This window comes from Carassius carassius, chromosome 8 (genome assembly GCF_963082965.1).
Source record: "Carassius carassius chromosome 8, fCarCar2.1, whole genome shotgun sequence".
Taxonomy (NCBI): Eukaryota; Metazoa; Chordata; class Actinopteri; order Cypriniformes; family Cyprinidae; genus Carassius; species Carassius carassius.
This window is the reverse complement of record NC_081762.1, coordinates 13877004-13899641: the sequence shown is the minus strand read 5'-3', so window position 1 is coordinate 13899641 and position 22638 is coordinate 13877004. Positions and strand designations below refer to the sequence as shown.

The 22638-nt window shown below is 43.0% G+C and overlaps 1 protein-coding gene across 1 annotated transcript; it reads left to right on the top strand.

The window, feature by feature from the left end:
* Nucleotides 1–41: 41 nt before the first annotated feature.
* On the top strand, nt 42–22334 carry LOC132145331 (elongin-A-like). The gene is made up of 12 exons (XM_059556256.1): nt 42–201; nt 17883–17939; nt 18055–18170; nt 18656–19140; nt 19634–19905; nt 19993–20104; nt 20239–20391; nt 20599–20696; nt 20832–21012; nt 21141–21264; nt 21407–21555; nt 21739–22334. Exons 1-12 carry the CDS (start codon nt 130–132, stop codon nt 21798–21800), a joined length of 1881 nt encoding a protein of 626 aa, XP_059412239.1. The 5' UTR covers nt 42–129; the 3' UTR covers nt 21801–22334.
* The last annotated feature ends 304 nt before the right edge of the window (nt 22335–22638 follow it).

Below are 22638 nucleotides of genomic sequence, written 5' to 3'. Positions count from 1 at the left end.
TTATAACAGCAGAATGACGTTCTTCCGGAGTCTCCATTTGGAGTGACGGAAGTTCGCAGTAGTCTGAAACAACAGCAGGCCCCCACCACTGCTGTTTTGGCTTCCGGGCAACATGCACCAGCTGTAAACATGGCGGAGGAGATATTGGAAGCAGTCGAGAAGTTGCAGTTAAGGCTCGCAGAGAATCAAGAGCCTCGCAAGGTAAGAAACCTTTTCGGTGAGAGGAAGCGAATGCTCTACGTCGTCCCTTTTCGCACCGTGTATGACTATGTTATATGCGCTTCGGCGAGTGTCTAGCCTGAGGTTCGATCAACATTGCTATCCATAAATCCCACGTCTAACAATTACAAGAGCAGCAGACCGTGAAATGGATGACCGGTTTACATAGATCAGTTTGGATTGAGCTTTCTCCTCAAACATGCTTCGATACGACAGCAAAAACAGCATAGAGGCACTTTCCTAGAAGCTTGTGCTCATTTTTCAGAAATGTCAACCACAGCGATTTATATACGATAGCGGTGACAGATGAAGACAGGCCTTGCGTAATGCAGCATAATTTCTGTTAACGTTACTCCCTATAAGACACGATTCCTACTCAGTTGTGAATAGTTCTTACACTTAGGTTGTGTCTCAAAACAGAGTGATCTGCCTATGTAGAGGGCGTTAGTGGGCAGAATGCTTCATTCCATGCTTCCAAATGTTTTCTAGGTAGGAAGCTCAACGAGGTTTGAGATACTGCCAAACTATCGGGTCAGTGCAACCCCCATGTTCCCAAGAAGGCCACGACGACACTTTGAAAGTGCAATTAAATGTTTGTTTTGCCAATTCTGCTGCTTGGCCAACTAATAAGTTCGTTATTTGATATTAGTCTTACTTACAATGTCGTCTTAATAACATGGTAGTACTATAGTATTGTAGTATTAGTATTACAACATGTTTATGCTAGGTATTTTAATCTTTTTATAATATATATTTTTTTATTTTGGATCTATACAATGCTAGTAGCTATGTTTGCATCCACCTATTTTAATTAGCATTTTGGGATATCGCATAAAAAAAAAGCCTGATGAAAATTCCAGGATGTGCGTACATTCTAAAAATGCACATAAACTATGATGGAAACGCATTTATCGAATAAATTCTAACATGGGGATTGAAAAAGTCATGTGACTTTGTGCTATGAGATGAGATAATGTTAGAACAGCAAATATAGCACAGCCTTAGTGAAGCTGACAGTGTGCTACACACCAAACACTCTCCAACCAATCACAGATGACCTTGTGACAGGCCCCAAGGCAATTAGATGTATATTCTCCCCTAGAAAACCAAACAGATCACTCAGAAATGTCTCCGGTTACTATCGTAACCTCAGTTCCCTGAGAGACGGGAACGAGACATTACGTCAGCTAAGATGTATATGGGAACTCCTCCCTTCTCCACTTTCGCTGAATTCTTATTGGCTAACGCCAGCTGGGGGCAGCTGGCCAATTGACGCGAAGCATGCAAATACTGACAGGACAGCGGGCAGTATAAAATGCATGGGCGAGAAAATTACGTCAGAATCACGACTGAACGCTAGCACAGTTGATCAAACAGTCACCACGGTGGCTAATGTAATGTCTCGTTCCCGCCTCTCAGGGAACCGAGGTTACGATAGTAACCGGAGACGTTCCCTCTCGAGGCGGTAACTCAACATTACATCAGCTAAGACGTATATGGGAACTGTATAAAATCCCGCCATGAGAGCAGTGAAGATAAGCCCTGAACGGAGTCAATCACCCCACACATAAGCAGGACAGTTCTAGCCAATGGCCATGTCGCTAAGAGTGCTTGCATCTGATAGGCGGAACTAGACCAATGAGACATCTGCTCCGACCCTAACAAAATTTGCATAACTTCAAGCAATAGATAGAAGTTTGCACTAACCAGGGCATGACACAACGCAATAAGCACTCAAGCATGAGAGTTAAACAGAGTCGACGATGTTTGCGGTGACTACTGTATAAACCATAACACAGAGTTAGCAGCCATGGTAACTACTGTATAGCTGGTTATAACAGAATGAATAAAACTTAACTCACCGAAAGTACATGTGACGCTACAGAGGGTACATCCAGCTTGTAAAACCTGGCGATTGTGTTCTGGGAAGACCAGCCAGCAGGAAAACATAAATACTGGACAGACATACCTCTAGACCAGGCCCATCAGGAAGCATTTATATTGTCCTCGCAGAATGAGCTCTGATGTTGAGGGGATAATCCTTCCCCTGGCATTCGATAGCGTCCACGATCCAGTGAGAAAGTCTCTGTTTAGAAACAGCACGTCCCTTATTACATCCACCAAGCACACGAACAGCTGGTCCGACTGACGAAAGGCGGCCGAGCGATTCATATACATCCGTAAAACCCTAACAGGGTCCCGGCGCTCTGAGCATCAGCGTCACGCGAGGCTGACGGCTCAACAGATAAGGCGGGCAGGGAAACAAAACGGTGTATTGAGTGACTTTGGAACGAAACCTGATCTCGGCCGGAGAATGACATTACAGTTGCCAGGTCCGAAACCGATGCAATATCGTTCACCAAAAACTCATGAAAGTCTCCAAGGCGCTTCGCCGAGGCGAGAGCAAGAAGCAAAGCAGACTTCAGGGAAGCTCCTTAACCGCAATCGAAGCTAAGGGCTCGAACGGTAGTAAGAGATAGAGCCCTCAAAACTAGAGCTAAATCCCACGGCGGCACGGAGGGTGGCCATGAAGTACACAATCTCCTTGCTCCCCTGATTACCAGAGCGTGCTTACCGATCGTTTGCCCGTCAACCGGGGAACGAAAAGCGGCAATAGCAGTCACATACACCTTCAGCGTGGATGGTTTCAAACTCCCGCTATCCATACTGTGCTGTAGAAAGCGCCAAACATCCGACACGGAACAGGGTCCCGGGTCAATATAAATGTCCTCGCACCATTTTGTGAAAACGCCACCTCTGCGCGTAGCAGCGACTGTTTGATGGTGCGCGCGTCTCTGTAAGTGTGTTCAGCACTCGTGAGTGCAGAGCGTCCCGCTTATTAGGGTCCCCGCAGCGGCCACACATGAAGGTTCCACAGCTCAGGGCTGGGGTGCCATATTGTGCCGTTCGCCTGAGACAGCAGGTCCTGCCTGAGGGGGATTTGCCATGGGGGAGCCATCACTAACTCTCTCAGGTCCGCGAACCAGGACTGATTCGGCCAGTTCGGGGCCACAAGTTTAACTGACGCTCTCTCCTCCCTGATTTTGCACAACACAGGCAGAATCTTCTACGTGTAAGCCTGGCTTCCGGCCAACGCGATGTCAGAGCATCTCCCGGCGGGGGGAGTGAGATAGCGAGAAGAACATCTTACAGTGTGTGCTCTCGCTCGTGGCAAACAAATCCACTTCCTTCCTCCCAAATCATTAGATCTGAACCTGGGTGAAGCCTACATCTCCTTGAGGAATCCCATTCCTCGAAAGCATGCTCACTCCGCGGTTCAGAGTACCGGGGATGTGCGACGCTCTTATGGAGATTAAGTGTCAGCCCGCCCACAAAATGAGACTCGCTGCCTGTTTGAATAGAGCTCTGGAGCGCACGCCACCCTGGCGATTTATGTACAAGACCACAGACGTGTTGTCGGTTTGAATCAGTACATGTTGCCACTCCAATTTCGACCGAAAGGCTTGCAGGGCTAAGAACACCGCTTCCAATTCCAAACGGTTTATGTGCCACCTTCTCTGTGACTCCGACCACAGACACGTAAAAACACGCTCTTCTGCATATTCACACGCAGTCCCAGCGTATCCAAACGGCGAAGCATTGTTTCCACGTGACTGATAGCACATATCTTGAGTGGGCTAAAATCAGCCAATTGTCCAGATAATTCAACATGCGCATTCCGCTCGATCTGAGGGGAAATTTCGCTCTATCGCTCCCTCTCGAGCAGACTGAGAACTTCCTGTCGCAGAACAGGACGGTTTTGGGGCAAAGTCAGTGACGGGACCACGCCATTGAAGCGGGGAGGTCTGCGTTTTAATTGGAGAGAATTTCCGTCGTGAATTATTCCCAGTATCCACGGTGGAACGCCCGGGATAGCCCTCCTACCGTCCATGAAATGACACCGCGGATGCGTTAGGTCTACAGCCACTGATGACTTGTTTTGACCAAGCCCCCACCCCCGCGAGGCTAGAAGCACTGGCGGGAGGGCGGTTCGTGTCGGCTATATAATGGTGTGACACTCTTGCGCCCTCAAGAGGCCATTATAATCATGGGTTGTGGCTCTGCGCTGTTTGAGCAAGGGTGAGTGACACAGTGTTGGGTGCAAGAATTTGGATACATGCTTCTATAGTAAAATTTTACTCACACAAACATCATTTAAACACATATAGCAATCGTCACCCATAGTGACAGGGGGGACATGATGCATGTGTTTTTGTGGTGTTGGCACTCTCACTCCCTTGCGAGGCCATTATAATCATAGGTTGTGGCTCTGCACTGTTCTGAGACAGGGAGAGTGACACAGTGTTGAGTGTAAGAGGAAGTAAAGCTCTTTTGTTGATTGTGTACATGCTTTTATTGTGGAACTCACACAAACAGCATTTAAACAGACATAGCAATCGTCACCCGAAGGAACATGGGGACATGATGCATCTGAACAGGGAGAGTGACACCGTGTTTATGTGGTGTTGGCACTCTCGCGCCCTCGCGAGGCCATTATAATCATGGGCTGTGGCTCAGAGCTAAATCCCACGGCGGCACGGAGGGTGGCCATGAAGTACACAATCTCCTTGCTCCCCTGATTACCAGAGCGTGCTTACCGATCGTTTGCCCGTCAACCGGGGAACGAAAAGCGGCAATAGCAGTCACATACACCTTCAGCGTGGATGGTTTCAAACTCCCGCTATCCATACTGTGCTGTAGAAAGCGCCAAACATCCGACACGGAACAGGGTCACAGCGCTGCTATGACAGGGCGAGTGACACAGTGTTGAGTGTAAGAGAAAGAAAAAGCTCTTTTGTTGATTGTGTACATGCTTCTATTGTGGAACTCACACAAACAGCATTTAAACAAACATAGCAATCGTCGCCCGAAGGAACATGGGGGACATGATGCATTTGAACATGGCGCTTGGGGGTGGGGCCTCCCGCGCACTCACTCTTTCACTTTATCGGTCAGTCAGGGAGACGGCTCGGTGGCCAAGGATGGCGCGCTGGCTCTCTCGCGGCGCGGGGTCCTCAACTGACCCTGACGTTTCCTCCCAGGCTCTTACCACTGCTGGTTTCGGCCGAAACGAGCGTCGGGTTCAGAGCGGGGTGCCACGGCGGGCTGTTTTAGCTGGTCTTAGAGCCTGACGAGGTGCAGAAGAGCGGAACCTCGCAGATGATGACTGGAGTGAGCGACGGGGCATCACGTGGCTCATCGCCTTGGCGCGCTTTCTGCGTCTCTGAGAAACGCTTCATGACTCCATGGCGTCACCAAAGAGGCCGGAGGGCGCAACTGGAATGTTTAGGAGCGTCCTACGGTCTGCGTCTTCCAGGTCAGCTAGGGTACGCCATAGGTGCCTGTAAGGTAGACCATGAGCCCCATGAAACAGCTGAGCAGAGCGCTTAGTAGCCATCAGTGCGAGATCAGTTGCCGCGCGCAGATCCCTGATGACGTCAACGCTATTGTGCCGCCGTCTGCCTGAAACACCTTGAGTATTGCCCTGGCATGAAGAGCAAAAGCTGCCTTCCCTCAGAAGTATAGGCTTTGTCCGTGTATGGGCCGTGAACCGCACGGCTTGGAAGGCAGGCTGTGGTCCGAACCCAATGCAGAGGGAGACGGGCACAGGTGCGCGGTAACAGTCTCCTCGACGGGGGAGAGGGTTTCCGCCCCATCCACGTGCGTGAACATGGCCTGCGTGGCAGAGTGGGTACGCGCCTATTGGGGTGCAGCCCATGATTTCACCACGAGCTCTTGCATGCCTCAATGCCGTCTGGCAGCAGCTCGACTGGAGGAGCCACGAGTCCAGCTACATTACACAGGCTCGTCAGGTGCGTTGCAAGCGAGACCCAGCTCCTTGACGGCCTTTCCGAAGACCCTGACGAGCTCCTCCTGGAGGTCTGCAGGGCCCTCTTGGTCGGGTCGGTCCCACTAAGAGGCCCAAACCTTTTCCGACGTCGAAAGCGATATGGAGTCGTTTTCCTAGCCAGCTCCGAAGAGGACGATGTTCGCGGCGCGGAAGCTATCGTCCACCACGCGGACGTCAAACTCGTCTTCAGCGGGGGAGGACCCACCAGCGGCTCGCTGGTGGCAGTGGGCCTCATTCCCACTGTTTTCCGAGCCACTCTGGCTCTGAGGGCGCGCACTGCCAGTTTCTCGGCACAGTGGGCGCACGTGTGGTCCGTGTGAGGCTCCCAGGCAGGTCACACAGAACTGGTGAAGGTCCGAATCTAGCATTAGCAGCCATCGGATGCGGAGAGGAAAAACAGGGTGAGTAGTCCTCTATTGCAACTTCCACGATGACTTAGATAAGACTTCTAGCGTGAAGAAAGAGATTCTGACGTAATTTTCGCGCCCATGCATTTTATACTGCCCGCTGTCCTGTCAGTATTTGCATGCTTTGCGTCAATTGGCCAGCTGCCCCCAGCTGGCGTTAGCCAATAAGATTTCAGCGAAAGTGGAGATGGGAGGAGTTCCCATATACGTCTTAGCTGACGTAATGTTGAGTTACCGCCTCGAGAGGGAACCAATCTTATCCTTTTTGAGAGAATGCTTATAGAGCACAGCAGTATGCATATATTTAAGCATGTAAATGCAGTAATGCAGACACAATGTGAATGGCGTGTCTGGGCACAACGATAACCATTATATCGTTGTGCCCAGCTAGGGTCCGTAGCCAGTACAAGTGCATAAATATAAGAGGCTATATAAACAAGCTGGTGCATACAGAGAGGACCGAGACAAACTGCCGTCTTGTGCCTTGCTAACCCTTAAGCAGTAATACAGTGACAGGGCGAAGCGCACGATAACATCATGTGTCACAAAGCTCGCTCCGCTGTCCCTAAGTGAGCACCACTGTCTGGGTATGGTGGTTTCCCCGCCTCTAAATTCCAACTATACAACCTAGTCGAAAAAATATAGATTCAGGCAGCTAGAATCCATATGTGGAAGCACAGGTCAAGCTCACCGACAAGACCTGTGAAGCCAAGGAGCACACATCCAAACTGATAGTAGCATGAGAGACTGCGATAGCTGCAACATAAACCAGTTGACGTCATAACGCCACCACCCATGTCAGAATGTCTATGTAGTAAACAAAATGTCAGAATGTCAGACATGGGACAGTTCTCCGGGTCGCAGCCATTAGATTCACACCATTTGACAAAGACTGCCCATTTAAGAGCATACAAGCATCTCGTAGAAGGAGCTCGCACCTCTGTAATCATGGCCATCATGCGACGAGATAATGTGCCCAGGTTTACCAGTTCCCGCACACCATCCACACATGAAGTTTCCACCATTCAGGGTTGGGGTGCCATATCGAGCCGTCCGCTTGGGACAGGAGTTCACTGTCCTCCCGTCTCAGTGGAATCTTTCACGCGGAAATCGTCAGTATCTCCAGCAGGTTAAGAAAACATGGTCTGTTTGGCCAGTACAGAGTGATTAGAATCACCGGCGCCCTCTCCTCTTTGATTTTGTGCAGCAAAATCGGAGGGCCAAAAAAGCTTCACTTAGGTTGAGGTTAATCTAGAGGGGTCGCATATAAAGAAGACTGAGGTGTTACAGCGTCACGGCTGCCGCCATCTATCCCAAAAGCCTCTGATATTCTTTCAGTGCTACGGGGCGTCCCAGGCTGAAAGTATTCAGTGCAGACATTAAATCTCATATGCACGCTTGACAAAGACGCACTCTCATCAAGACCGAGTCCAGCAGCACCCCCAGATATGTCATCGCTCAGCTAGGGCCATAACATGCTCTTCTGTGTGTTCTCGCAAAGACCCAAGCTCTTCAAATGAAGTAACAGGCCGTGTTTGTTGCTGTTGAGGACATCTTCTGAATGGGCCAAAGCCAGCCAATCGTCCAAATATTTCAAAATGAGCATTCTGCTCACTTTCCGCATTCTGCAAAGTGCTGTATCCATGCATTTCATGAATGTACGTGGGGCCAATGCTAGCCCGAATGGCATTACTGTGAACTGATATGCTGTGCCCTCGAACGCAAATCTAAAAAAAGGGAGTCTTTCAGATCCACCAAGATAAACCAATCTACCTGTCAGGTCTGTGCAAGGATCTGTTTCAGTGTTGTCATTTTGAAAGTGCACTTGTATAATGCACGGTTGATGGTCCTCAGGTTCAAGATCGGTAGGAGAACTCCATCCTTCTTCGTAAACAAAATAGCGGCTGTAGAAAACTCTCTCTCTCTTGCTTGGCGGGACCACTTCTATTGTGCATTTGAGAGGAGATTGAGAACCTCTTGCCTCACCACCAACGCTCTGTGTGATGGTACTGTTGACGTGACCACACTATTGAACCTGGGTAGTCTGCACCAAAACTGAAGTATGTAGCCATTCTCTATTACGTTCTGAATCCAAGATGAGATGCCCTGAAGACCAGAGGGAGACAAAGGCACATCGAGGCACATGCCTTCCTAACCCATACTCGGAATTGGTGCTCTGCATTTAACCTATCCAATTGCACAAACACCGCAGTGAGTAGGGAACACACACAACGTGAGCACACACCCGGAGCAGTGGGCAGCTATTTTTTCCATGACCCTTGGGAGCAATTGGGGGTTCAGTGCCTTGCTCAAGGGCACTTCAGCCATGGGTATCAAGGGTGGAAGAGAGCGCTGTTCATTCACCTCCCCCACCTACAACTCCTGCCGGCACTCGAACCTGTGAACTTTGGGTTAAGTCCAACTCTCTAACCATTAAGCCACCGATGCTGGTGGAGCACCACCATGTAACTCATGTATAACCCATGCTTCTCCCGATTGCCTGGGACATCTTTTTTGTGGCTTTAAAGGTGAAGTCCATCACCGTGTGCAGATCTTTGAACACCTCAGGATCCGTCTCCCCCTCATCCAGGGATATCAGGAGCTGTGCCTGAAAAACCTGTAGCACTGCCATCTTATGAAGTGCCGATATCGCCTCTCCTGGGGTAACGTATGATTCGCCCATGATGTGGGCGGTCAGACGGCAGGGCTTTGATGGCAGCAAGAGTGGGGGGAGAAGTACACTGTGTGCGACCGCTCCCATGTGGTGGCTCCACCAGCGGCTCACTGGCAGAAATGGGACGCTGCTGGGAGAAATCGCCAAGTCCTATATTCCTCCAGCTCCTAAGTACCTGCACTGAAAACTCCTTGCAGCGTGGGCAGTCAGACCCTGTGAGAGCTGCCTCCGCATAGAAAAGACCCAGGCATGGGATTCCAGTACTCGTGGGTGTCTTGAGCCTTGAGAATTATTATATTCAATGGCTTCTCCTAGTTTTCATAGAGATATTTAATGCCAGTTTATGGAAATGGTGATTTATTCGCAAATGTTTTATGGAAAAGCCCTGTTTTGCGCGTAAGTTAAATTCACATCTTTGGATGGAAACATAGCTAGTTACTCCTTGAAATATGTAAACATCCTGGTGCAAGATATACTAATGCCAGTTTTTTCCTAAATGTATTACATTATTATTATTATTATTATTCATCATTATTATTATTTTTCAAATTGTAATATCTCGCGTCCTGTGACAAATTTGCCTCATCTGGGCATGGACGTTATCAGTCTAAATGTTCTGCAAAATTGGTTAAAATCAATAGTAGATTTAAAGTCCAACAGTTTAACACTAATATTGGACATAAACAAACAAGTTAAATATAAAGTATTCAAAACAGATAAGTTCATATATTTGGAGTAAAGTTCAATTGAACTGGTGCATCAGTCATACAGCTCTCCGGACCGTGCGACCCATTACGAGCCGGACACACCGCCACAGAAACAAGAATGAGATACATTCTAACATAAGTGTGGCATTAAACTCAGTTAGTGAGTGCTTGTTTAAAATATTGCACATATATATTATAGGCCGTTCAGATTACTTGTTAAAGTGCAATGAAATAAATTATATCTGCAGACAATGTACATCTGTTTATGGATGGAGACTTTGTAACAGCCAAAACTATGTATTTTGCATGCATCACATTATAGTGTGGTGTAGTGTTGTCAAAAGACCCGGTACTTCGGTACCAAGTCGGAACTAAAAAAATTTAAATGTGACTGTACCAGGTTTCTTTAAGTACCGGTAGTACCGAGGTCCCGTTCACACCCGGTTCAGCGCTATGATTTCCGCTAAGCAGAAAACAAGGACGGAATCTCAAAATCCAGTCATGAAAATGAAACTTACATTTTAATATGGACAGTCATGGAATTTGTCAAAGTTAGCATAAATTAATCAAATCAAATATCGATATGGACCAGTATCTGTAAATGTTAAGCCGCAAAAGTTGTTTGAAATATGAATCCGTGTTCTGCGCGTCTCTGTGTGAATTAATGAATGGCTGAGACGTGCGGGTTTGTTTACTACATAGACTGAAGCGCATGACGCTTGCATTAATTTCAGCATCTGAGCTTCAGAGTTCTCTCTCCATCAAGCGATCTGAACTTTTCAGTTTATCTCAATGGACGCACAGCGCACCTGTATATGATGCTATGTAAACTCTTTGTGAGGGCGCATGACTCACCGTCGCTTTACTGATAGCGCTGTTTCTCACACATGCAAAGAGAGAGAGAGCGAGAGTCTTACCACGCTGAATCGACACGCTATATGTAAACTATTCTTTGTTGTCTTTTCCTGTCAAAATAATGGAGTTCATTTAGAATTATTCATATTCATTTTCGAACAAGCAGAAGACATACCGGTTTCTCCGGTAGTGGGCGGAGCTAATGCGCAAATGGCAATTTCATTGGCTGGCGCTGATCTAGTACCGTCCCTGTTTTGATTTCAGCAAATCAGTTTGACCGAACGCAGACAACGTGATTAATATTCATGAACCCAGCAGCTCATCAATTCATAGTGCATTGTATATACATTAGTATGATAGTAGAATTAGTAGTAGTATCTTTTAATAATAATTAATATGATCTATTACTATTTTTTTTTTACAGAAACCCTCAATGACCAAAAATATCTTAAGCATCACCACCAGTCTTAAGTTCAGTTAAAATGACAAATATGCATTCATTAGGTCTAAAAGTTAATTTTTACATAAAGACATTGTGCTAGAAATATTACTATTATTTAGTAAAATGTATGTGATACTGCTACTACTGTTGAAAAAATTTATAAAACTTTATTTTTTAAAGGGGGGGGGGTGAAATGCTATTTCATGCATACTGAGTTTTTTTACACTGTTAAAGAGTTGGATTCCCATGCTAAACATGGACAAAGTTTCAAAAATTAAGTTGTACGTTTGAAGGAGTATTTTTCCAAAAATACTCCTTCCGGTTTGTCACAAGTTTCGGAAAGTTTTTTTCGAGTATGGGTCTGTGTGACGTAGGGCTGTCAAAATTGCTCAAAAATGACGTTCAAATATTCCCTCTAAAAAAACATTTACGCATTACGTCAATAACAGGACAAAATAATACAAAAAGACATAACTACTTGTATAGGTAGTCTATTTAAGTTTAAACATATTTGACAACGTATTACCTACACAAAACAAGGAAATCAACTAATGGCCAAGACTGCAGACCTCACGCTCTCTCACCCTCTCTGCGCATAACGGTTTAAATGAACAAACAAATTTTTCAGTGCTGATCAAGAGTTTTGTGCAAGCAATTTAAGGTCGCGAATTCGGTCCCAAATATAGCAGGCTTCATTCAGTGATTGAAACAAATATTATTAATATTAATTGAAGTTTTACAGCATATAGAACTGACATTGAATGCTCCGAGCGAGCTGTGCTGTGGTAAACATGGAACTTTTCCTTGACATGAAACGATAAATAATCAAACCTCGCTTCCATTGCTTGACAGAACTCCCCGAAGCCTGCCCCATCCACGACACTGATTTGTCTCATGTCCTTACAAATGAACGAAATTAATTTATCCGTTATGGCCTCTTGTCGTGTTGCAGACAAAGAGCTTGTGGCAAGTCAAGACGTGACTGTTTAGCTGGAGTTCCACACATTATGCCATGCTCATTTGGGTGCACATTTTTGAGATGTGACCTCATGGTTGAATGGTATGCTAACTGTATCTTGAATAGCTTGCATACAACTTTATCTCGCGGGTCAACAATTTTACCTCGCTTTCTCTGCTGCGGTCGAGTTGGGCTCTGCACTTGCTGTCATCTTCCATGAAGACGCGTCAACTTTCAGCAGTGATGCTGTGCCAGACAGTGCGACTCATGTGACCTGTCCCTAAACCCTCAGGCGCTAGCGCGCCCACTCACAAAGCAGACAGCCACGCCTATACTACCGTGGGCGTTTTTTCCACATTTTTTTTTTATTCGAATATTCATTTTCACCTTCGAAATTCGTTTTTTAAAAACTATTTGAATATATATTTGAATTTAGAATATTCGTTGACAGCCCTAGTGTGACGTTAGATGGTGCGGAATTTCCTTATATGGGTCCTAAGGGCACTTCTCCCGGAAGAGCGTGCGCGCCCGTAGACCAGAGCAGAGACATTCACTGACCAGAGCGAGAGAGCGAAATGTCACCAAAGAAGTGTGTTTTTGGTTGCCAGGGCAAGACAACCCTGCACAGATTACCAAAAAAAACAGCATTAAGGGAGCAGTGGATGGAGTTTATTTTTACAGAGCATCAACGGAGTTGTGCAAGTGTTTTTGTTTGTTCCCTGCATTTCGAAGATGCTTGTTTTACAAACAAGGACCAGTTGCATATCGTTTATTTCTTAAGTATGATGCAGTCCCAACGAAAAAGGGTCACGATCGTGTGTTGGAACCGCAGGCGGTGAGTAAAACTGCTTCAAATATCTCTGTGTTGTTAACTTAGCTATCGGCGCGTAAGCACATCAAGTAAACAACATGCGATGTATGGTGTGTATTTAAATACATTTGTTTAGCTGGCCACTGTAGGTTTCTGTTTGTTTATTGTTAAACCACTCCAAACAACAATACACAATGAGTGTGAAAAAATGTAAATGATAAATAAATGAATTATTTAATAATAAATCACAAAGCGCGCTTCTTCATTGAAATGCACTACTATTCCAGTTTTTCTATGAAAATATTAGTCTGATGTGCAAACAGTTCGCTTGTGTACTAAGTCACATACAATAACCCATAAATCAATTCATGTCCTCATAAACCACGAGTAAACACACACAAATGTTGTAAAAGTAGCGCATGACATGGTGTTCTAAAAACACTGCGCTCAAATTAAAATAATTTCTACTTTTAAAAAACTCTCGAGACCTTGTGTTTTCCCCCTTTTCACTGCCCATCTCACGTTTTTCTAACCGGTTCTATTTCTTGGCAGCAAACGTTTTCCGCCTCAGTTGGCATCAAACTGCACTTCCCACATGTACACCTTTTAAAGAAAAAAAAAAAGACAACATAAAGTGGAACTTAGTCATTTTCCAAAACCGCTAAGCAAATATATACAGGTTCAATACATACCACATAGAGACGTCCTGCTGTAGTCGTTGCTGCTGCTGTTCTTGTTCAATTTCAGCCTCGGGATTTGATTCTGAATCATAAATGTACGGTTGAATCTGACTGTTAGCCATGGTTTGTTTTGGATGATGTTTTTTTCCTCACGGTAATGTCACAGCTTCCAGACGCTCTCAACGCAAAAGCCTACGCGCGCTCGTGATTCTTTAGCTCCGCCCACACGTCACGCCTCCAGCCGCTCGTGTGTTTCCAGAAAAAATCGGTACAGACTATCTTTCTCTTATAAATATAATAAAACTAAAGACTTTTTGGAGATATGAAGGATGCAGTACTACTCGATAGGTACTCAAGATTAACAGGAGATTGAGTGAAAATGAGCATTTCACCCCCCCCCCCCCCCCCCCTTTAAAGAAATAAATCACAATATTTCTTCCATGTTTTAATTTTAATAGCAAATTTATTTACCAAAAATAAAATGTGTTCAAATTTCATAAATTAAAAGACAAATTAAATTTGGGTGAAACTTGTTTACAGTTTTTCATAATTATATAACTTGTAGAAACACTTTAAACACAATTGTAAATAAGTATAAAGAATGACATTGGTTTTATTTTTAGTGCTAAAAAGTTATTTTTTTTAAATTAGCATATTTTTGTTTTTTGCTTTGGTACCGAAATTGGTACCGAGAACCGTGGATTTTCACTGGTATCGGTACCGAGTAATGAAATTTTGGTACCGTGACAACACTAGTGTGGTGTGGCCTTTAAGATACTGATCTCTTAACTTATAACGCACACTATGTGGTGATGACGTAGAAGCACTACGTGAGAACCACTATGGATGATAAGTTTGCTCTGCCGCCTTTGTTATTATTTTGTCTTTATTTGTTGGGGTGCACGATATATATCGGCCTATGATTAATGTGCATCTCGTCAATAAAGCCGGTTCTCTAATCAGTGGTAAATGCCATCAGGTGGGTGATTTCACATAGAGCAGCAGTTACTACACGGAGCCATTGTTAACTGACAAGCTGCGCAAATCCACGTTCATTATCAGCTTTGATTTGTGCAGCTTGTCAGTTAACAATGGCTTCGTGTAGTAACAGCTGCTCTATGTGAAATCATGAAATCGACTAAATAAGCAGGCTATGTTCGTAATGCTTTATTTCTGTGTGACTAATTTTCAGTCCTGATAAATTAATTAATTATGATCAATGCATCACTTATAATAGTAAAACATAGATGCTTTCGGATTAAAATTTTTAACAAAGCATGCAAACAAATGGACACTTTTATCATGTAGTTTTGTGATCGCGTTAGTTCCAGGGACTTATTTCTTATATAACTTATCTTTGTTGGTGAAATGATGGGGTTGCATGATGTTGGTCCTGAGAGGCGTGTAAAGGACGGGTTTTAGTGAAGCGCAGTGGAGCTTCTTGGGTATCCCTGGCTGCAGCCTGTCAATCGGGGCGGGGCAACACGTCACCCCACCCACAAGACTTTTAATTGGTTGGGGGGAACGTAATTGCGTAATGGTGACAACACCATGCAGGCTCGCCCCACATCTTTTCAGTGGTCTGCATACAGATGCTATTGACGTAATGGCGTCAACACCACAGTAAACTGGAAATGGAGTTGGAAACGATATTTATGAATTATACGAATGATGTAAACATGCATTGGTCATAAAGCTCACTGTAGCGGTGCCTGAGGTGTTATATGTTTTGCCCAATATATTTATTGCCCAAGGTTCACACGTACTCCGTCTGCAGTGCGTATACAGTAAGTTATGTGTACGCGGTTCAGAAGCAGCAACGAGAGCACATTATTGTAACGCGAAAGCACATTAAAATAATGCACGAGCGCGAATCTATTCGCTCGCACGCAGATTTCCTTTGCTCTGATAACAAAACCAGATGTGCGTGCTCAGATCATAGACTGTATAAGGCTCAGATACACGCTGCCTTAAAGGGTCATGTGACTTGAAAATTTCACTTTCTGCTTTTTAACATTATAATGAGTTCCCCTAGCCTGTATATGGTCCCCAAGTTTCTAGAAATTCTAATCGTTGTAAATCGAGATTTTGCTATCTTTCTCTGCCTTTGAGAAAATGAAAGCTCAAACGGGCTGATCTTGAACCTCCTCCTGGTGACGTTATAAGGAGAAATGTTACCTCCCCTTTCTCTGCTTTGCCCGCCAAAATATTTACATATAATTCAGTCGCAATGTCAGCACAGGCGTTACAAACAGACTTTTATGATATGGATTCGACAGCACCGCCACAAACAGTGAGTAACCATGATCATTAATGCCTGATCTGTGATCAGTGATTTCTGATGTGTAGCTAATCATTCAAGTTCACTTTCTTTCTAAATCGTTTAATACTGTTTATGCATCAGTGAATCAATATATATATATATTATATTTGAGAGGGGTTCCACATGAAATACGCATTTCGAATGCAAAGATGTCAGCCAATCACAACAGTTGTCGTTTACTCAGAGTCTCACAGCAGACACACCCCTTCAAACAGAGCATTCAAGCCAGAGGGCTAATATCAGGATATAAAAATGCTTTTATTTCTAAATTTTAAATGTAAAAATCATACTAACAATATAAGTACACCTAAGGAAACATTAAAAAGCATTTAAAGAAAAGGAAATAATCCATGTCATGGGACCTTTAAAACGTGTCTCCCCTCGCTCAACCTGTGTCCTGTGCACTCACAACTCTCTCTGTGCTCATGCGCAAGATATTAAATCTTTTCGCACATTTCTATTTGTAACCTTTTCTGTTCTCATCTTTTTACTGCGTGCAGTGAGAATGTTCTGATCCGTTAACATGGGCTCGAAAAAAAAGGCTACGCATCACAGACAGAGTGTGTGAACCTGGAGTTAGGCATATGCCCAGTCTGCTCTGTTCTCGCGCTCCACTTAGGTGCGCTGCATCCTGATTGGTTCAGATAACATACTGCGGGAGATCGGGGCTGTGGAAAATCATACTATAAAGCGATTTAGAAATCGCACACACAAATCGCGATTTTATTTCGATTTTGATTAACAGCCCTAGTGGAAATGGCTCTTAAAAGCCAATCATAAAAAGCAAAGAGAGATGGAAGGGTAGGTTTAGAGGCAGAGACTAACTCTAAACACAACAGAGTGATAAAGTAAATAGCAAAAGTGGGAAACATTGAATATAAAAGATGACAGTTCCAAAGACCTGCAAACAGAAACAAGTACAGACCATGAGTTTTAACATCAAATATCATATTACTCTAGTACTCTAGTAGACATTTTGTCTTTGACCATTGCCATACTTGAAGCACAATTAAGCTTACTCATAATAAAAGATGAACTGATTATTACAAGGTTTCTGAAGGTATCATCAAATCAGATTGAATGTTTTTAATGTTTTTTTTTTAGTTTTTGATCCACTTCAACTGTTGGCTAGTATAAATGTGTAATTTTATGTGTACATGTGTATACTACCATCAAAGGATTGTAATTGTGTTTTTGAAACAAGGGTCTTATGCTGCAGTAATAGAAATATTTCAAATTTAAATAACTTTTAATTTAATTTTAATAAAAAAAACTTGTTCCATGTGACAGTAAATTTAAACATTTATTATGAAGGCCCCATATTCAAAATAAACTAGTAATATTTTCCTTAAACTATTTAAATTTTGTAAATGCCTGCAGAAATACATGTAATGACTTTTCGCGTGATTCAATGCCTTAATTCATTCAAAGCCCATTCATTGACTTCCCCGTGCTAAAACGGGCGTGGGCCCAGGTTGGAAACCACTGCTTTAGTGAACAACATTACACGGGGTATTAATGTTATAATCAAAGATTACAATTAATCAAATTAAACAAATCACATAACTAATCCGCTCACCAGTGCACGCAGTGACAAACAAGTAGAAATGAAATCCTGCCTGAGTGTGACGTGTTGGCATAAATTATTTTGCCACCAACCAATGAAAATACTTGTGGGCAGGGCGACATGTGCAGCCACGCCTCACATGCAGCCCCGCCCTGATCTGCAGGCTATGTGATTATGTGATTGGCATTTTATGATAATATGTGTTAAATACATTGTGAATGGTCTTAAGTGATAGAAGTAGTGTAGTTTTCAACTAAATTGGCAGTTTTCCACTTTATTTGATCAAAAAGATTTTGACAATATTCTTTCTAATACTGTGATGGTGATGAGTGTTAATGGAAAATTTACGAGCCATAAATATTTTTTCCACTTTTCACCTTCTGTCTAGCTGCTGAAAACTCTCAAAAGGCTGGGGGAGCTTCCTATAACAGTAGACATCCTGGTGGTAAGATTAAAATATTACTTATGTTCTAAAGTATTACTTGAGTTGGTCTAACATATTTTGTTAATGCAGTTGGTTTAATAGCTTTTAATGTGTTTATTGTCTTCTATTCTTGCAGGAAACAGGCATTGGAAAGACAGTGAATTCTCTGCGCAAACATGAATTTGCTGGAGAGGCAGCAAAGAACCTTGTGGCCAAGTGGAAAAAGCTTGTGCCAGAGAGATCTGGAGACAGGTTAGTTTTTTTAAAGTGATATATTACATATTCATATCATTGCAATTAACCTTTAAAAGAAATGTAGTTGTGTAATTTTCAACAAATGGAATAGATAAAAGCCTAACATCTGATCATAAAGATTCTAGCCAAAGTATCTACTGCAAAATTTCTTTGTGAAGAAGCTGAAACTTGAAACAACTGTTCTTCAGAATATTTTTGTTGTCATGGTCAAACAAATACTTTGTTCACCAAGCCTGCATTTATTTTAGAACCACATTTAATTAATTCTTGCTAAATAAAAGTAAATGTATAGAGTATATTTTTTAAATCTTACTGATCCCAAACCTTGAATGGTTACCAGTACCAGAAGTTACCAGTGCTGATGAGTTTTACTCAGGTTTGATGTTTGGCGTGTAATAATTTTGGAACCCTGGTTGTGGTGTTGCGGTCTTCTGAGATAAGAGATGAATAAGTATATGTTATATGTTTCATTTTATCAAAAGACCGAGTGTAAAGGAAGGGCGTTCCCACTCACGCATTAATGAGTCTGGAGGGCACAAACGAGTCCGGGAGCGGTCTCCAGATGAGCCTCCACTTATGGAGGAGGAACAACATGAAGAGATGGGATACCAGCATGGCTACTCCCCCTCCCCTCCACAGCACTACAGCTCACGGTACAGTCACAGTAGCGCAAGGGAGTATCAGTCAGATGAATATGAAAGCCCTCCTGAAGAGGAGCCAGAGCCCAGTCCCCCACGCAATGACATGAGACACAGCAAGCCAAACAAAGAGCCAGTCAGGGAGCACAATTCCCAAGACATTCGGGAACAGGAGAGACGGAAGAATCGTCCCACGGGTGTCGGCAGCAGTGAGGAGAGGTCGCATAGAGCTGACAGAGAGCAACAGGGTGGGACGAGTCACAAATCTAAACACATTCGACATTTAAGCCCACACGAAAGCAAAAGGGAAAAGAAAGGAGGAAGTGATGGTAAGAAAGTTTTGCTTGCTTTTGTGGTTATAAGTCTCTTATACTCATCATGGCTGTATTTGATTAAAAATACAGCAAAAACATATTGTGAATATATTATTAATATATAGTCATATTGTTAATATGTGGTATTACAATTTAAAATATTTTTTCTCTTGTTATAAATTTAAAAGTAATTTATTTCTGTGATGTCTTCAGTTTCACATGATCCTCCAGAAATCATTGTAATATGCTGATTTGCTGCTCAAGAAGCATTTCTTATTATAATCAAACAGTTGTTGCTTTGTATTTTTTCTTGTGAAACTATTTTTTTCCAGGCCATTCTTTGATTAATAGAAAGTAAAAAAATTTTTTTTTAAATTTAATTGGGTTTACTTTTGTAACATTAAAAATGGATTTACTGTCACTTTTTTGATCACTTTTATACCCTTTTATACCCTTCCTCTCAATAACTTAAAACTGAGGTTTTACTTGGATTGCTTTTGCCTTTAAGGAAAATCAAGGGAGAGGAGGGAAATTCCAGAGCCAGTGGTTGAGGATGAGGAGTCATATGAGGCTCCAACTATGTCTTTCGAATCCTTTCTCACATACGATGCTCCGACCCCAAGCAAAAAGAAGAAAAAGCAGTCCTCACGACCCCCCCAGCCTCCTGCTTCGATTCCATCTGCTTCCTCTAAGTCTGGCAAAGCCAATGGGACCAGTAGTAAACACTCAAAGCCATCCTCTTCCTCGGTGACCACGCCTGTTCCGGAGAAACGCAGGAAGGTGAGGCTGAACTTGTTTCTCAGACTAGGTGATGGGAAACCAGCTTTTGTCCATGTGTCAAAGGCCTTCTTATCATTATTTCTCTAGGTTGTAGATGTGGTTCCCACTCTGCCTGATATCCCTTTGCCAGCCATTCAGCCATACTACAGACCACTGCCCTCCATTGATCTTACACCACTGTCCCCCCAGAGGCGCAAAGGTATCCGTTTTTCGGGTTTTATAACCCTATCAGATTTAGCCTATCATACCTGAAAGAATCTGAATTAAAAAACAATATAAGTGCATAAATCCCAATTATTTTTTTCTGCATGGTCTCATGTTTTTCTCCTCCAGTCCCACAGGCATATGAGGAAGAGGATGGTGGCTACACAGGGCGAAGACTGAACTCTAAAATGGTTGTGTACTCTGGGTCCAAGACTGCGTTTTTGCCGAAAATGATGTCTCTGTATGAACAGTGCATCAGAGTCCTACAGAACAATATAGATTGTAAGTTTTCTCATTCTCTTATCATTTGTTATAATATTAACTATTGATTTAACATTCACAGTCTGATGTGTGTGAGAAATGTGATGTCACCATGTTTCAAATCACATCTGTAAAAGAAGCCATAATGTGTCAGGCTGGCTGAAATATTAACCACCAATTGACCGGAAATGAATTGTCTTTTTACTGGTATTTCTTGCATTCTCTTAGCAATCGATGAAGTGGGAGGAGTGCCATTCGAGATTCTGGAACCGGTTCTGGAGAGATGCACTCCTGAGCAGCTTTACCGGATTGAGCAGTGTAATCCAGTATGTGATTACATTCTCAGTCGTTATGCTTATTTTAAGAGCAACACTGCATTCAAAGTTTTCCCGTTAGACCTTAGTATAGTAATTTAGGGCTTCTTTTTGGACTAATCTTTAATTTCAAGCCTCTCTACTCAGTATTTCACAGAAGACACCGATGATCTGTGGATGAAACACTGCAAGCGGGATTTTAAACATGAACCTCGACAAGAGTATGAATCTTGGAGGGAGCTGTTTCTCCGGCTCCATGAAGAAAGGGAAGAGCGTCTGCGCAAGCTCACAGAGAACATCACCTCAGCCCATGCAAACAAACCTAAAGGTACACACAGGCATTACAGTAAAATTGTAGCTCAGTGAGTGTACAATACAAATGTAGGTGAGGATTTAGTGAACTGTTCACAATAATAATAACTCAAGTGTTTTCTCTATATTGTTCATTTTTAACAGGGCGGCAGGTTAAAATGGCTTTTGTCCACTCTGTTGCTAAGCCTCCGCGAGATGTCCGCCGTAGACAGGAGAAGTTTGGCACTAAAAACGGTTCTACCAGCACAAGCGCTGCTCCATCTGGCAAGTAAGTGAATGCTGCATTAGTCACAAAGATGCCATTAGTCATGTAGATGAATCTTTGTCATGACGTTTTAGCTGACAATCTGCTTTTCTTCCTTTTTTTTGGTAAACTCCATTTAAATATTATGCTTATTTTTCATATACAGGATCAGACCAGCAACAAACTACAGTGCTTACAGCAAATCCAGTGATGGTGGTGAGTCTTCTTTTAGCAGTCCCCCTGAGTCCTCCTCACGCCCCTCTGCTCCCAGCATTGCTGGTACTCACAGTGCCAGAGACAAACCGCAGGTCAAAAGTGAGTTTAATAAGAAAAGTTGTTGTTGTTAAATTTTTATCTTTACATATTTTTTTACAGATATTTATCTATTGTATATTCACCGTTAATGTTATTAAGATCATGTCCAATATTTTCTCATTTAATTGCTTGAACAGGTTGTTTGAATGTGTCTTACAACTTTTTCTGCTCTTTGTTTTTCAGAAGTTGCTCCAATGATGGCTAAAACTATCAAGGCATTCAAGAACAGATTTTCCCGGCGGTAAAAGTAAAAATGTTTGTGTGTGTATGATAGAAGAGAAAACAACTGGAAGAGGAAACTATTTTTTTTTTTTTTGCTGTAATGCTTGATAGGAAATGTGTAATGCCTCTTGTCTTTTTATGCTTTTTAATATTATCAGTACAGCTCACTGGACGCAATCACAGAAAATATCTGCATCAACAACCATCCACACTCAATTATTTCATAGCATGTTGGAAGCGTTTTATGAACACAGAAAACAAGTGGTACACTACAGATTACCATGTGACACCAGAACCCAGACTCTGTTAAATGTTTATTTAATTGCTTACAATAATCATTGCATTTTCATGGGACTAAGTATACGATTTTAATGTAGAGTGAGAAAGAGATGAGATGTAAAAAGTTCAAGGACTGTACACCTCCACACCATCATATTTATTTTAAATCTTGGACCCGGCAGTCCTGGACCTTGCCTTGAATGAAAGATTAAGTCGTTTTAATAGATTTTATGAAGTGCTCTATGGACATTTTTAATAAAATCCATGTGTTGATCTCACCATGGTCCTATTTCTATATCTATTTCTGGGTGTTTTAGATCTTGGTTATAAAGATCAATAATGAAAGTTTTATTTTCCACTTTTCACTATCACTCTGTCCTATCACCTAAAATGTATTTTTCTCGTGTTTTCCCAACTTGTATGACTTCCTTTTCATCAGTGCAGCACTAAGCACGGTAAAAAGTGGCTGTCATTATACCAAAAACATCTAACCTTTGCGTTAAACCTAAAAAAGATAGTGATACAGGTTTAAAACAACATTAGACCGAGTAAATAATATCGTAATATTCATTTAACTGGATC

Coding starts and splice junctions, on each gene's coding strand:
- LOC132145331 (XM_059556256.1), top strand. CDS start 130: ATGGCGGAGGAGATATTGGAAGCAGTCGAGAAGTTGCAGTTAAGGCTC. Junction 21,265..21,406: donor AGCGCTGCTCCATCTGGCAA/GTAAGTGAATGC, acceptor TTTCATATACAG/GATCAGACCAGCAACAAACT. Junction 21,556..21,738: donor AGACAAACCGCAGGTCAAAA/GTGAGTTTAATA, acceptor TTTGTTTTTCAG/AAGTTGCTCCAATGATGGCT.